Raw genomic sequence first — 15,537 nt, 5'->3', positions numbered from 1 at the left:
TCATTGAGAACTTCTTTGTGGAACTATTTGCCCTTATTGAGTTCAATATTCTTCATTTTCAAGACTTACACTTTAATTTTATAATTCAAATAAAATATTTCTATAATTTTTTAGAAACTTTTTACCCACGCGCGCGTACTATTGACTAGTATATATATATCCGTGTCAAAAATACCGAGTTAGTTAAACTCGTAGCACATTCTGAAGTTGCTTGAGGATAAACAAAAACGTCAATTATGAGGGACTCGCTCGAGTAAAATAGTAAAAACTTGCTCAATGTTGACAAATAACGTATTACTAGTATTTATTTCGACGAGTTTTCTCAACTCATGATAAAAGAACATGACTGATAGATTATACAACTAGAAAATAGTCACAATGATTTCTAGGTTTTACCATGAAATTAAACTTTACAAAAGGCCCTTTCTAAGGCTGCAAAACTAACAAACTAAAGCAACAAATTCACCCTTGCAACGACGCCAAAAACTTTCTTGTTCCGTGATAGATTTGTGGTCACTGGTGTACTCTCAAACAGAATGCGCGGAGAGCTTCTCTTTGGATTGACGTTCTTCTTATTGTTCAGATCGGCTGACCTTTTGGGGTGATTTGATCCTTAAGCCACATGTATATTGGAACGAGCACGTAATAAGTTGCAGCAGTTATGCCAAGGAGGAATCGCACGAGAAATACGAATGGGTTTACAGGCTTGCTCACATCCTCAACCTTCGGACCGAGCTGCAACACAAATAATACAGCACCAGAGAAATATTAACTATTGGTGTAAGAAAGTATAGTTCAGTTAGTTCAAAATGTAAGCAGCCTTGAAAAATAAGGTGAATTTTTAAAGATAAAATTACAGCAAAAAATTGGCTCCCGTACAGATGATATGGTATGTTTAAAACTACAAGTTTCAAAAGTCTTCAATTTCTCTTTAAACTTCGTGTCCAATCAATCAAGTTCATATAAAATAAAACAGAGGGACAACAACAACAACAAACCCAGTGTAATCTCACAAATGACTGATGTCTGGAGAGGGTAATGTGTACGCAGCCTTAACGCTACCTTATGAAGGTAGAGAGACTGTTTCCGTTAGGACCATCGGCTCAGGAGAAGTATAGTCACGTCATGTGTTGAAGAAAAAAAACAATAGTGCATAAACCATGGAAAGAAAACAGTAACACGAAACAATACCAACAACAGTAGGATAACATGAAAATTGAATAAAACATAGGGAGTAAAAGGAATTTTATGTGTCACCATCCACCGAATGAATTGTATCACAATTTATGTCACGCAGTTTGACTATGGAGAAAATATAAAAAGGATAATCTTGTACCTGTTATCGGTAGTACTAGAAAAACAGTATTATAAGCATTTTCACAAATAGGCGTAATTGATTTCCTAATTCTTGAAATTTCAATTGCTCAATGAGTATGAATTCTAAAGAACTTGTACTATCTGTATAATGTACCCAATATTCTGAGATGTTTGAAAGTGAAAAATGTGTCTATAAACTGAGATGAACTTAGCATTTTTCCTATAAACAGATTGACCAACACAGAAACTTCAAATATGGCATTTTCTAAGCAAAAGCACAAATTTAGTAAGAATGGAAGTCCATACCTGCAACGGAGATTCCCCAAAATATGGCTTGACACCAGTCACAGAACAACCCATGATCAAGCCATGGCGACGGACACCACGATACCATTTTGGGCCAATCCTCTTGAGTTTAACTTGAGCGAAACCAGCATTTTTGAACCATTCTATATATTCCTCTTCTTTTGGAAAGAGCATCCACATATCTGCAAAGAAACGAGATAGCCAAAACGTCGGGTACACAGGACCTATTAAGCAGGCAACACCACCTATGGTCAGTACTCGGTATGCTTCCTTGATACCGCGCTGTGGATCGGGCCAATACTCAATGCTGGAAAATACAATCATGTTATTACATCTTCAAGTATTTGAACTTGCCATTTTTCAACAATAAGAATGAATATAGACAAAAATTTATAAATAAGAAACTAGTATAACACACTTGTTAAACGCCTGAAGTATAGTGATGCAAATTGTAAGCCAGAAACATAGAAAACAATACACATGGCCGAAAAATCATAGCTAGTTGAACTGCATAATCTTACTTATGGTCTTCTATTAAAAGCACATAGAATGTTAAACAGCATTTCAACATTTGAGAAAGAGTAAAAAAGAAACTCCTCCTCAACTCGATGAATTGTTTAACAGCATTACATAGAGAATAACATAGAACAAATTGACATTTCAGAAACAGAATGGCACTATTGTGACGGCCCATGCCCAACTGTCATGGCATTGTCCATTTTGAGCCGCCCCTTTCTGGCCTACGTCAAGGCTTTTGGGCCTCACAATTTTGTCCCCTTGGAATTTAACCCAAAAGACGCCTCAACAGTTGAATCATAAACTCGTCCCTATATGGTTCCTAACTTTTCCATCTGATTCCAACTCCTTTCGAGTTGAACCGCCTGCAACCCGTAAGCAATTACCAGGGAGAAGCTAGAGTACTCAAAGGCACAGCTAGTCTATCAGGTGCGGGTTCGGCCGAACCCAGTTCATTTTTACTTAAATGTTGAATTTGTATTAGAAAATTTATTGAATATGTATAAATATTTAATTATGTACCAAGTAACTAAGACGAGTTATGGATTCCGTGGCAAATTCATAATCTATAAACTTCATATCCTCCGCATCTGAGAATACTAGTTACACCGAACCCAATAGTTTTTGCTTAGACCTTACGTTTATACTGAAAATCCATTCAATAATGTACAAACATTTAATTGCGAACTTAGTAACTAAGACAAGCTATGGGTTCCGCGGTAAATTCAGAACCCATAAACTACAAATGTCGGTTGCTCCTCTTATATTAGGTATGGATTTGACGAACCTAGTAGCTTTTACTTACTCTATATTTGAATTATGGATTAAATACGTACAAATATTTAATTCAAATCCAATAACTAAAACAAGCTATGTGTTCCGCAGCATGTTCAGATCCATAAACTTCAAATTCTAGCTGCGCCTCTCCTGTTACAACTATAACTTGATTTATCCTTAACGTCACAAAAGGAAGAAGCAAAAACAAAGTAGATAAATTACCTTCCAGCAGAAACATATCTATCAAAAGTATCAGTAGGAAAAGGTAAATCCTCAGCATCTCCTTCCAATATCTTACATTCTTTCAAAGGTTCCTTTTCTCTAGCCTTAGCAAGTTGATGAGGTGATTGATCAATAATTGTAACATTCTTAGCATCAACATGTTTAACAATACCAAGAGTAGTAAATCCAGTCCCACCACCAACATCAACAACTTGCAATTGCCTACTGTTTAATTCAGCTGGTTCAAGTGCTTCATCTCTCATATCTTCAGTCCAATGACCTGGATTTATAACATGGTCATATACTATAGATAAGAATCTGTAAAACCAAAATGCTTCTTTTTTGTGTTGTATAAATCTTGGTTGTGAAGCTGGTCTTGAAGATGATACACTGCATTTTGTTCTTAGAGTTCTTGATTTGGTATTTGGAATTCTTGAGTAATTTACAAGACCCTTTTGAGGAAAACACTTAATGTGTAATTCTGATGGACAAATACCACTAAGAATCTTGAAATTTTCAGCTCCACTTAGTATTGAAGAAGCCATGGATATGTATTTTTGATGTTATATTTTTTACTGCATATATTTTTTTGATAAGCTTCAGAAGAGAAGCTTATCAATTTTGAAATTTGGAGGAGGAGAAGAAGAAAAAAAATAGCACAAAAAGAAAAAGTTCTGTATAGTTATTTGGTTAGCTGAAGAGGTAGTAGAAGTGGCAGAGCATTGCCTTTTTTTCGCGACCACATATTGAGATTGCGATTAGAGCTCGCAAGAAAACAAGAGCCACAAATTTAAATACGACACCGTTTTACCTTTTGTTTTACTCACTTGGTGTAGCACCATTTATTTTCTCCGTCCAAAAAGAATAGCAACTTTAAAATTTGCAAATAATTTGCATTAAATTCAGGGCGGCTCAACATATTTTGTGACCTAAAGCCAAAATATATTTAAATTTTTTTAAATTTTTTTTGTAAAATTTATATAATAATGAGATACAAAACAAACTCTTAGGACTATAGCCTAGTGGTAATCACATAACGTGTAATGTGTGAATTGGATGCCGTTGGAACTCTATTATAAATGAAAATATGGCATTAAGTAGAAGAAGATAGAGGGGGCACGACGATAATCTGTCGACTTTCGAACTTTGCACCCCATTGTATTTGGATATTTCTCTTAAAAAGATGAATAAGCAATAATTGCTTTCTAGTGAATGGATCAATAAACTATGGCGAAAAGAAATAGCTATTTGAGAGAAACTGAGTGTAACTAAACGAGACTCGACCTGTCCTGCGAGCCACAGAGTCTATGCTAAAATGCATAAGATGTGAACACTCGTTTGTTAGCCACAAAATTCAAAATGGAAGAAAATGTGATCACGTTTATTTGTTTCTAGTGATTGCAAAGGACATAAAATTATAATTGTCATACTTCTTGTTTTTTTTTGTCATCTAATACATTTTTTTAGAGTTTGATATTTATGCATTGCTATAAAAAATTTCTACGATGTAATTGCAGGTAATCTCAAATAATAAGTATTTATAGCATTGCAGGTTTGGTAGCATTGAACTTTCAAAATAAATGTTTAGTATTGTAGCTTAAGCCTACTCTATATAATAGAGATATAAAGCGCGATTAATAAAATTTCAGTAAAAAAGTTATAACATTAAAGTACAATAAATTATGCGCTAAATTTTGTAAAATTTCAACTCACCAAATTTAACCTCTATTTTTTTTTTCCAATGTTAATATCTCAATGAGCGACCATAAATAATACTGTAGTAGGAGTATATAATTCAAAAATATGGCATTTAATTCCCCTTAATTAAAGGGACTTCAAAAACGATAACTCATATTCACTCTGTTCACTTTTACTTATTCATTATATTAAAAATATATCTTTATTTTTACGTGTTTACTATACTAGATCAAAAAAAAGATTAAAAAAAAAAATTCTGTTTTACCCTTATCCCTAATTTCTCATTTTTTAACTTATTTTTCAATTTTTTTTGAAAGGCAATCATTATTAGAGGTTGTATAGTAAAATACATGCTATATTTATGCACTACCTCCGTTCCAGTTTATGTGAATTTATTATCTTTTGGTATGTTCCAAAAAGAATAATTCTTTTCAAAATTTAAAAATAATTTTGCTTAAACTTACAATTCTACCCTTAATTAAAAAACTTTTATAACCATACAAATACTCTAGCCCCTTTTTAAATTGTTTAAGAATAAAAATTCAAAAAATCTTTATTTTTTGTTAAATTTTATGCTAGTCAAACTAAGTTCACGGCGAGTAAAAAGGGCAAGCAAAGTTAGAGAGGGAGTATAACACTTTTAAGCGGAAACAACCAAAGGATCATTCCTAGCATTAATAAAATGGAAACTTGAATCTTCGACTTTACATATTTATCCTTAAATAATACTCAACTACTCAGATCTGATATTAGATGAACTGATTTGCTCTTCAGGCTCCGGAGGTTTCGGTGGAAACGCTTCCGGCTGTCCCGGCGGCGAAGTCGGCGGCCGTGGTGCTTCGCGGCTAGGCGGCGAAGTGTTTGGCAGTTGAGAAAATTCTGGACTGTCTTTTCGTGGTGCAGTTGGTGACGGCGATGGCGTTGAAGGGTCTTCACCTGCAGAGAGACACACGTAGTGTTAATTTATTTGTTCGTATATTAACTCTTATTTAGAATCTGAATCATGATTTCAATACTATGAATTCTAAATTCTATGACAGACACGGTGTTCATATATTAACTCATATTTAGAATTAAAATCAGGATTTGAATACTGAGTTCTAAAATCTACGATCGTTAGGATTACAACATCATATATAATTTTTTTTGGTACTCGTCATTTTTTGTCTATATTTTCATTAATCTAATATTTATATTTTCTTGGGCCGAAAATTTATTGAAAACAACCTCTTTATTCCTCTATCCTCACAAGGTAGGCCGTAGGGTTAGGGTTTACGTACACACTATCCTCCTAGACCCCACGTTGAGGGATAATATTAAGTATGTTGTTGTTGCATTTGATAAAATTCTTAATACAAAAAGTTATAGCTAACCTTCTAGGTATCCTGCGGGCACTCTGTATATATGTGAAAACATTCACTATAATAAAATAGGCTATAAAAAATCCAAACTGAATCGAACATCTAATTATCACCTGGTCTTATGGGTGGAATAGCATCAAAATCTGGTACAAAAGGTGAATCCCCACCGCCGGCGTTGCCAAAACGCTACATCCGCCTCTGATTGAATGTTCTTTTTTTTAATATTTATTACATATATTACATACAAGGGGGGCAAGGGGTGTAGTCACTGTAAGTGGATTTTTTTTACAGTTTAAGATTATTATGGTGTAAAATTATTTACATTATTGGTATGTACTTTACTTAAATCCTTAAGTAAAAGGTTCGAGTTCGAGCGTGAAGAATAAAAATTTTTTTGTTAAATCAGTTTACTATCTTAGTAAGTTCTTTTTGTAAGAATTTAAAATAATCAGATCAATAAATTATTCTCAAGTATTCTGTTTTTTCACAAACCTGAATTCCTTGCCATCACCCGTTGTCCCCTGTCTCCCTGTCTCTAGAATGAAGTGCGTTCATAAAAAATAAGTAAAATCGAAAGTAATATAGGGTTTAAACATGATTTCTAACATAGATCACAACTTAATTATTCTAGTAAATAAGAGTTTCATGGATAGAAATAAAGTTAGGTCACTACTTTGATGTGAAGTTTAAATATATATATAAAAAAGTAAAGAAGAATCTATACAAAAATCTAAAGGAACTTGAAGTTAAAGTGTAGAAATTCCCAGTGAAACAAACACTATACTTGCCAAAAGAACATAAAAACGTCTTCATCATCAGCCTTCACTAACATCAAAATCTTTCACCTGCCCTAAAAACAACAGGCCCAAAAGTGATAAAGGGCGGCGGAATATCCGTCGGGTACGGCGACCCAGGTTCCGGCAGCTTTGGAGGTATAACATCCGGTCCACCGGGCGGAACAATCTCCGGGATGACCGGAGGTATAACATCCGGCCCACCTGGAGGAACAATCTCCGGAACAGCCGGAGGTATAACATCTGGACCACCCGGTGGAGAAATCTCCGGCGGTGGCCCAGGCATGTCTGGCCCTGGTGGATCATGACCCGGAAAACCAGGGCCCGGACTCGGAGTTGATAGAGGTGGCTTTTCAGCCGGCTTTTCCGGTGGGATTGGATCAAATTCTGGAACAGCAGGAGGCACAATAGTAGCTTGCTGTATTGATCCGTAGCCTCTGATCATATGAGCTGAAATGGAAATGAGATTTGGGCTGTAATTGTGTTGCTTCTTGTTTATTCTCAAAGTCTTGACTATTAATGGAGCTGTATACGTTGAGTGGTAAAGTGCGATTGTCTTCTTCAGAAGACTGTGTGAAATGGCCATTATAGTAGACATTTCTTCTCCTATTAAGTTGCAGTAGTAGTAGTAGTATTTTTCTTGTTTTGTTTAAGCGGGGAGAAGAGAGAAAATTAACGGACAAAGCGTTTCCGGATATAGTTTGGTTTTTGGTATATCACTTTATTTAGCTATACTTTGTATAAATATTTTGAAAAGGGGAGCCGAATTTTAACTTTAAGATTTTGGATTTTTGAATAATAATATATATTTTTTATTTATAAATTCCCTCCCAAATTAGGAATATCTATAGTTTTTTCACAATTATCCTTCATGATCAAATATTTTTAGAATCAGAGTCAGAATTTTAACTTTATGATTTTAGATTTTAGAATAATAATATTTTTTTTTTATAAATTCCCTTCTAAATTAGGAATATCTATAGTGTTTTCATAATTCTCCTCCAGCGTGACTTGAACCCAGGACCTAATGATCGTGGGTGGAGATATTTTACCAACTAAGTAATTCTCACTTGTCTAAAAACTTTAAGCGCCTATAGTTGAGTTCTGAATTTGATATCTATATATATTTAATGAATTTATCAATATGAAATCAGAGAATTCAAGATTTAGGGTTTGAAATTCTAATCGTTTAAATTATTTAATTTTAAATTAATAATTTATATTATATATTTAATATTTTTTTTTAATTAAAGTAAAAAATATATTTTTGCATGAAGGATTATCAAGGGAAGATGACACTTGTGCATGGGGAAGACACTTGAAGCCATGTAGCAACAGCCATTACAATCCACCGCTTTGTCGAACACGTTGTCATAACTCGAACCTCTTCTTTCCTTTTTTTATTTTTTTTATTTTTTGCTTTTCAAATTATTTTTGCAAGTTCAGTTAATTTTTAGACGTAAATTATATTTCGTTTTTTAGTAGTTCAATTGAAATCATTACAATTTTTCATCGTTTATAACGTAGTTCGCTAAATGCTCAAATACGGAAAGGTGTTCAACAAATCAAAGTTATTGAATCACCACAAATCGAAATCCAAGAAGAAATTGAACATTATTGAATTTATTTATAAATCTTTTCTCATGGCTCTCACTAAATTTGACAGTCCAAGTTTATTAAATATGTAAAGAAATAGAAAATATTCACTTTTAAAAATTTAAAGAATCAAAACTGTTTAATAATATACTTAAAGGACAATTACAAATTTAACATCTATTGCACTGGCAACTGACACAAGGAATTCAAACAAACAAAGAATAAAATGAGAATCGGAAGGCTAAGATAAGAAAAACGATCCCCTTATACAGAAAATCTCATTTCTCAAAGTTAAAAGAGATCATATAGCAACCGTCATTTACAAAGAAGACACTCGATCTACATAGGCAAAATGGACATTTAGTAAAGTCTTAAAACAGCAATGTAACGTAAAATCTTATGTATATCATTGCTAAGAATACACTCGATCTACATAGGGAAAATAGTTCCCTTGCTTCGAGATTGCTATACAAATAGCTGATCAAATTTACTGGTTACTTTTGTTTAGCCGGTATACATAAATTATACACAATTGCACACATGTTATACATGAATTATACATATATTATACATTCGCCGGCTATTTTTAGTTTAAGAGAATAGATGAGCGGCAATTTGAGTTAATTCTTCATTTTGGGCCAGCTCTATTTCCAGTTGATATAAACATTGCTGTAGTTCTCACTGCCCAAACAAAAGCTAGAAATTTAAAGTAAGAATCTTTAAATATTGTATTCCTTTATCCTTGAAGCAGTAAGTCAGTCATCACAGTTATAAGAAAGGCTCAGATGTACCAAATCCAGTAGGTCTTCAAGGAAATGCAATGACAGTATCAAATACATGACATAAAAACTTACATCAAGGGCATGAAGTTTGATATTAATCTCGTGAAAACATAAAAAACACATATTCCTTTGTCTAACGACGTCTAGGTTGGTGCTTTACCAGGAACTCGCTGCGCAATCCACCCTAAACCATCGTATAAACCGTCACCAGTCAAGGCACTGCAGGCTTGAATATGCCAATCATGGTTCTTGATGCTATGAAGAGAAAGCGCATCGGTTATCTCTGCAGGGGTCATGGCATCTTTAAGGTCCTGTTTGTTCGCAAAGACTAGTAGAACCGCACTTTGCAGATCCTCGTGTGGGAGCAACCTGAACAACTCGTCCTTCATAATGGAAATCCTGGCTCTGTCAGTGCTATCAATAACTGCAATGACAGCATGAGTTCCGCGATAGTAAGTTGCCCATGATGTCCTCAGTCTTTCTTGCCCACCAAGATCCCAGACCTGAAAATAGAAATAAAGAAGATAAACAGTAGGTCATAATACACAGACCTGTTCTCATCCATTTCTCCAGATATAAAAGAAGGCAAAACAACATGGAAATTAACCAGCAGTCTTTTGTCAATACACTCGGCCAATGGAGAAAACACAAGGAAAAAGTAGAAGGATACTAGTAAATTTTACTATGAGCACATATCACTTATCAGAGAAGAAATAAGCAGATAATGCCAATGATGGTTTCAAGCATTCTTGTGCTAGTTGACAGGGAAAAGAAAAAACAATCAAGGAGAAGAGCTCGGATGTATCATAAACTTTTTCATTCCACCGCCAAGATTCTTGAGGACGAAGTCCTACACCTTTACAACATACCTAACACTTCACTTTCTACTCTTTTAATGTAACCAAGTGTTTTGGAGAGCGAGAAGCGGAAAAAAACGACGAGGCCTCGCTTCACCGAAGCAAGAAGCGTGAAGCGAAGCGCGCCCTTTTTTTATGTGAAGCGCAATTTAATACATAAATAAAAAATATTAAAAAGGCATAGATAATGACCAAAAAGACATTGAAATATTTAATACCCAGTGTTTTGGCTTGGTGCCATTGAATAAAAAGACAGAATTTACTACAATCACACAAAAAAAAAAAACCCAGGGAAAACAGAGAAAAAATTGCAGAACAGTCAACAGAGTTTAAAAGAAAACAGAGCAGAACAGAGAAAAAAGAAGAGCAGAAGAAAATAATTGTTGGAAGTCTGAAGAACTGAAAAACTTAGAAAATAAGAAGAAAAAAAGAGAAGAAGAGAAAAGAGAACAGGAGTCAAGAGGAAGCAGGTAAGCAGAGAAAAGAAGAGGAAGAGAAGAGAAGAAAGAGAAGAAAGAGAAGAGAAACTTGCCTTGAAAGAAGTCGCAACAGTCAAGAGAAGAGGAAGAGATGTTGCAAGGCTAGCAGCAGTCCACTCGAAGCAGATGTTTAGGAAGAGAAGTCGCGTAAGAGTGTATTTGAAATTTTTTAAAATAAAACCCTAGGCAGCCGTCGACCTTGCTTAAGCGAGCGTTTCTCGCTCGCCTCGCTTCTCCCTTCTCGCTTCTGGGCCTGAAGTGTGTGGTTTTTAACCCATGCCTCGCTTTAGGGCAGAAAAGCGCAAGGGTTGCACCTCGCCCTTCTCGCTTAAAGCGCAGAAGCGCTCGCTTTTAATAACACTGATGTAACCTAACGTTTCTTTCCATAGGATGTTCCCGTCCCCCTCAATTTCCCATGCTCCCTCCTCCCCTAGTTTTTCTTGAAAAACTTTCTTTTCTAACGAGTGTGTTTTCACAATGTTAGCTAGATGCTTCAATTTGTTACTAAAAGAATTCCCTGGCTTCAAGAGGAAGAAAGTGTTTGCTTAAAAAACTCACCCCAGAACAATTCTCTCTCATCATTGGTCCACTGATGGCCAAGATACCGTCGATCATAAGAGTTCCTAGCCAAGTCCACAACAAAAGGAAAATACTCCTTATAGCGCACAATAACTAGAGCAAGACTTCAAAAAACTCAATGTAACAAACCCATGTGCACTAGATATAAACCTACCTCAAGTGTCAGCTAGAAGCAAAAGCATGTCATGCATCCTGAAATCAATCAGATACTTTGTGCTTCAAGTAAACAAATATTCTCTGTTATTCTGGTTATTAAGAGGTTCAACAGAAGTATATTCTTGGCTCTAGCATCGCTAGATCTGAGCAATATAACAATTTTATTCAATGGTGGGGGTGCAACACAGTATATTTTATTAAAATTCAATGGTACTGGCCCAATGTGAAACCTATTTAGTGGCCTTCAAAGGTTGCCAGAGATGCTCAAGTTAATAGCTGATAAGGTTGATACATACACATGTAACTAAGAATATCTTCACTACTTCTCCTTTAATTAAACTTGTCAAGTCAGCATAAGATACTCAATTAGGCACAAGAAGTAATTGGTCATGAAAAAAGTTAGTAGGTTTTGGGCTGTAGACAGTTTTTCACATTTTTTAAGAGTCAGCAGAACTATTTCATGGAGTTATAAATTCCAGTACGTCATGTCCAAAAGCTAACCGTACCTAGTCTTACAAAGAGAACTATAATTAAAACACTCTGCACATAGCTGGAAAAAATGGGAGCTATAATTGGTACCACAATAACCCACTGCAATTGAGAATCTTATCGTGTAAAACCACACTGTAGAGGTGTCCATTTGTTTAAGGAGAACACCATTGTGAGGAAAAAGAACAACTAAGATGATTACGCAAGTCTTCATCATGAATATAAAATTGCACCTTAGACGTCCATCTGTTTATTTCATATACTGTACCGGACAGCAAAATGATTGAATAGCAAGACATGGGACTAGAAGGATCACTTATCACAGAAAATTCAATTACCCAATCTAAGAGTTTTCATACAGACAGTTCCTTAAACTCATCCAATCACTGATATAACTGACGTCACAATATTCTACTCTATGCAGATTGACACCGGTCCATTTTGGATGTTAACTGTTGCGCCATTACACGATTACGTACAGGTTATAATATATTGTGTGGAACATGTTTGCAAGTGAACGGGTGATGCCACAAATATGCCTGCTAGAATAAAAAATGAGGAGGAGGAGGTAGATGGAGAGCATGAGAAGTTACAGATGAAGAGAAATAGAGGAGTATTTATGGTGCGTTTGGCATGACCAAAATCATTTTCAGGAGGAAGTCATTTTTTGGTATTTACACCATCACGAGGGGGGAAAAATTTCCAACACTTAGAACTATTCATTATCTTAAATTTTAACTTCATATTAATTGCTCCAAGTAGCACGTATCTACTATTATTAATATTTCATACGCAAAATTTCTCAAAATATTTTTCATCAAAACACTCTCTCATTTGCTAATATTATTATTAGCATTGCCTTTGTGTTAATGATATATATATTTTTGCCAAAAATTATTTCCTACTCACCAACCAAAACTAGAAAACATTTTCCATGGAAAATTACTTCCAGCATATCAGACACTTTAAACAAATAAAGGATAAACATCATGTACCAATAGCATATGTTCATCTACACAATAAACAAATAAAGGATAGCTTCCTCAAAAACTCAAACTTCAATTGTTTTTCTATGTATACCGACTTGTTCAGAATCTATGCTCACTCAAAGTATAATTTGAAATATCAGAACAATATCAAAACAAAAAAGAAAAATTTAATCGTCAAGCTTAACACAGACACCTTAGAATACCATAAAAGATAATTTCTTAAATAATTCAAAATTGGAAGACACATAACATGCTGCTGGCTCATTCTATAAAGGAAATATGTGGTTAGTTTCAGGGTTATATTCAATAGAGATCGCGTTCACATACTCACAAATTCTTTGCGGGAAATTTTTTCTAATAATAACTTGTCATTAACCACCATTCCGGAGAATAACAGTTATAAAGATAAATATCTTCTTTAAACAATGAGTGCTAATCACGATCATGAGCAAATGAGCTCTCCCCCTTAGCAACCACAACCTTCTCCTTAGCATGTTAGCAAATGTCAATTAATTTATTTCTGAGAATGCATTGCTAGCTAAACAAGTAAAACTAAATGGCAATACCAATAAATCTCCGCAAATTGCAATTACTATTCCTATGTATTTAACCAATTCATTTCTGCACTATATCTGTTAAACAATTTCATTCTTTTTCAAGCATTAAAGGGTGTGATCTCATGGTCCAATATAGTTGGATTGAAGCCTATGGGAAACCAGGGCTCTAATCCTAACAAATGTTAAAAAGATCAGGAATCTTTTTTATGACAGTGGTGTCCGGCCAGCTTGTGCACAACTTGACTATTCTACAGGGTACCTGCTACCTCCCACTAGCACTCCCACTAGCACAAGTACTAGATAATTCCGCTTATCAAGCTTAGGTAAATAGAAAGAAAATCACCTATTATTTTTTTGTCCTCCACTGAGATTTGAACTTGAGAACCTGAAAAAGCTAGGAAATTTCTTTCCATCTTCCCAATATTACACAGATATCCAATGCAATAACCAAAGCTTGTGCAAGCTGGTCTTGACACCACCCTTATACAAAACTAATGGCTCTCCATAAATACTCTCCCTATCCCATTTTATGTGATAGTTTTGGTTGGGAACGTTGTTTGAAAAAAAAAGACAAAATTTTGAAACTTGCCGTCTAAAACCAGGGCGGGCCTAGCGTATTACGGACGGGTTCAATTAAACCCACAACTTTTGACGTGGATTAAAAATTTATTAAAATTACAAAAATAGTAGATATGAACCCATAACTTTAAAAATATAATAGGTTCAATACTAAAAACTTTAAAAGCTGAATAGAATTTAAATCCTGGATCCGTCCAAAACACATCATAAACATTAGTATGGCCATAAATTATATCATTCAGACTATAATGAGAAGTTTAAAGTCAAATTATTTCTAATTTTTTAGGACATACTCAAACAAAGAGATTAGAACAATTTCATACTATAACTGCACGCATAATCTTGATGCTAAAACTTAACTAATCCAATTATAACTCAAGATAAAAGTAGGAGTTTTGCCATGTACATTTGTGTGGCTATAAATCTATCTCATTAAGGGTAATATGAGAAGTTTAAAATTATATTGTTTCTACCTATAGAAAGGTATCTCTTTTTTGGACAGACTAAAGGAAAATATGTCACATAAATTAGGATAAAATGGTTCAGCCAATCCAACTACAACTAAGAAAAAATCAAATAAATTAAGAGTTTCAGATATAGAATTTGTACCTCAAATCGTATGTTCTTATAAACAAGCTCTTCAACATTACTACCAACAGTAGGATTTGTAGTAACCACCTCTCCTAAATGCAACTTGTAAAGCGTCGTCGTTTTACCGGCGTTATCCAACCCAACTACAACGATCTTGTACTCTTTTGCTGGAAACATCATGAACCAGAATCTCGATATGAAACCTCCCATACTTTATAGATCTGATCCAAAAAATGGATTAAAAATCCAGATCGTGATTATCAGAATTAGAGTCGAAGATCAATAATTTAATCGGTGAGGAAATAAAGTTGAATAATTGATTTTTGATCTGAGAACTGCCTTTTTGACGAAGGAATAGGAATTTTAGAGATAAAAATATATTCAAAGAAAAGAAAGGAGAAGGAGATGAGACTAGACGATTATTTTATATCTAAATGTATTTTTTTTAAATATATTTAACTAGCCAATATAATAATTATCGGTGAATAATGCATACGTTGCCCATTTTTTCCCCTTTTGCACACATTACTTTAATTTAGTGACCGAGAAACTTTAATAAAACAAAAATTTGAGCCTGAAATATGCCCCTAAATAACTAAAAATATTTTATTATTAAAATCCAAATATACACTAACATAGCTTTCACTATATATGAGGTGAATATTTGAACCTTTTTAATTACTTAGGAATATGTTGAGATAGAAGATAACATTAAGGATTTTTACGAGCTGATAGATTAATGAATAGTATATATAAGTTAAATTCAAATATGGTTTTTGTCCTTTAAGTTTAAACAATATGAAATATTCAATAGGTGGTCTATGAAGACAAGGTGCTAAAATGAAAAATAGTGTCTAAGTTTGAAGCTCTATCAATGTATTAGATCTAATTT

The 15,537-nt window shown here is 34.2% G+C and overlaps 2 protein-coding genes and 1 long non-coding RNA gene across 3 annotated transcripts; all 3 read right to left on the bottom strand.

Annotated features, from left to right (window-relative positions):
- Positions 1-279: 279 nt before the first annotated feature.
- Positions 280-3,941, bottom strand: LOC104092670 (2-methyl-6-phytyl-1,4-hydroquinone methyltransferase, chloroplastic-like). The gene is made up of 3 exons (XM_009598324.4): positions 3,139-3,941; positions 1,624-1,930; positions 280-735 (listed from the first exon to the last, which is right to left on the bottom strand). Exons 1-3 carry the CDS (start codon positions 3,681-3,683, stop codon positions 580-582), a joined length of 1,008 nt encoding a protein of 335 aa, XP_009596619.1. The 5' UTR covers positions 3,684-3,941; the 3' UTR covers positions 280-579.
- Positions 3,942-5,680: 1,739 nt separating this feature from the next.
- On the bottom strand, positions 5,681-6,567 carry LOC104092673 (uncharacterized). Its single transcript, XR_004506111.2, has 2 exons — positions 6,311-6,567; positions 5,681-5,772 (listed from the first exon to the last, which is right to left on the bottom strand). It is a non-coding gene; the product is annotated as an uncharacterized lncRNA (long non-coding RNA).
- Positions 6,568-9,375: 2,808 nt separating this feature from the next.
- Positions 9,376-15,163, bottom strand: LOC104092671 (uncharacterized). The gene is made up of 2 exons (XM_009598326.4): positions 14,664-15,163; positions 9,376-9,872 (listed from the first exon to the last, which is right to left on the bottom strand). The coding sequence occupies exons 1-2, from the start codon at positions 14,853-14,855 to the stop codon at positions 9,513-9,515; spliced, it is 552 nt and encodes a 183-aa protein (XP_009596621.1). The 5' UTR covers positions 14,856-15,163; the 3' UTR covers positions 9,376-9,512.
- Positions 15,164-15,537: the final 374 nt, after the last annotated feature.

This window comes from Nicotiana tomentosiformis, chromosome 9 (assembly GCF_000390325.3).
Source record: "Nicotiana tomentosiformis chromosome 9, ASM39032v3, whole genome shotgun sequence".
Classification (NCBI taxonomy): domain Eukaryota; kingdom Viridiplantae; phylum Streptophyta; class Magnoliopsida; order Solanales; family Solanaceae; genus Nicotiana; species Nicotiana tomentosiformis.
This window is presented reverse-complemented; position numbering and strand designations above follow the sequence as displayed.

Excerpts from the sequence above, each read along its gene's own strand:
- LOC104092670 (XM_009598324.4), bottom strand. The coding sequence starts at position 3,683 with ATGGCTTCTTCAATACTAAGTGGAGCTGAAAATTTCAAGATTCTTAGT. Across the intron at positions 1,931-3,138 it reads AGATATGTTTCTGCTGGAAG|CATTGAGTATTGGCCCGATC; the intron begins GTAATTTATCTA and ends TGTATTTTCCAG. Across the intron at positions 736-1,623 it reads TTGGGGAATCTCCGTTGCAG|CTCGGTCCGAAGGTTGAGGA; the intron begins GTATGGACTTCC and ends TTTGTGTTGCAG.
- LOC104092671 (XM_009598326.4), bottom strand. The coding sequence starts at position 14,855 with ATGGGAGGTTTCATATCGAGATTCTGGTTCATGATGTTTCCAGCAAAA. Across the intron at positions 9,873-14,663 it reads ATAAGAACATACGATTTGAG|GTCTGGGATCTTGGTGGGCA; the intron begins GTACAAATTCTA and ends TTCTATTTTCAG.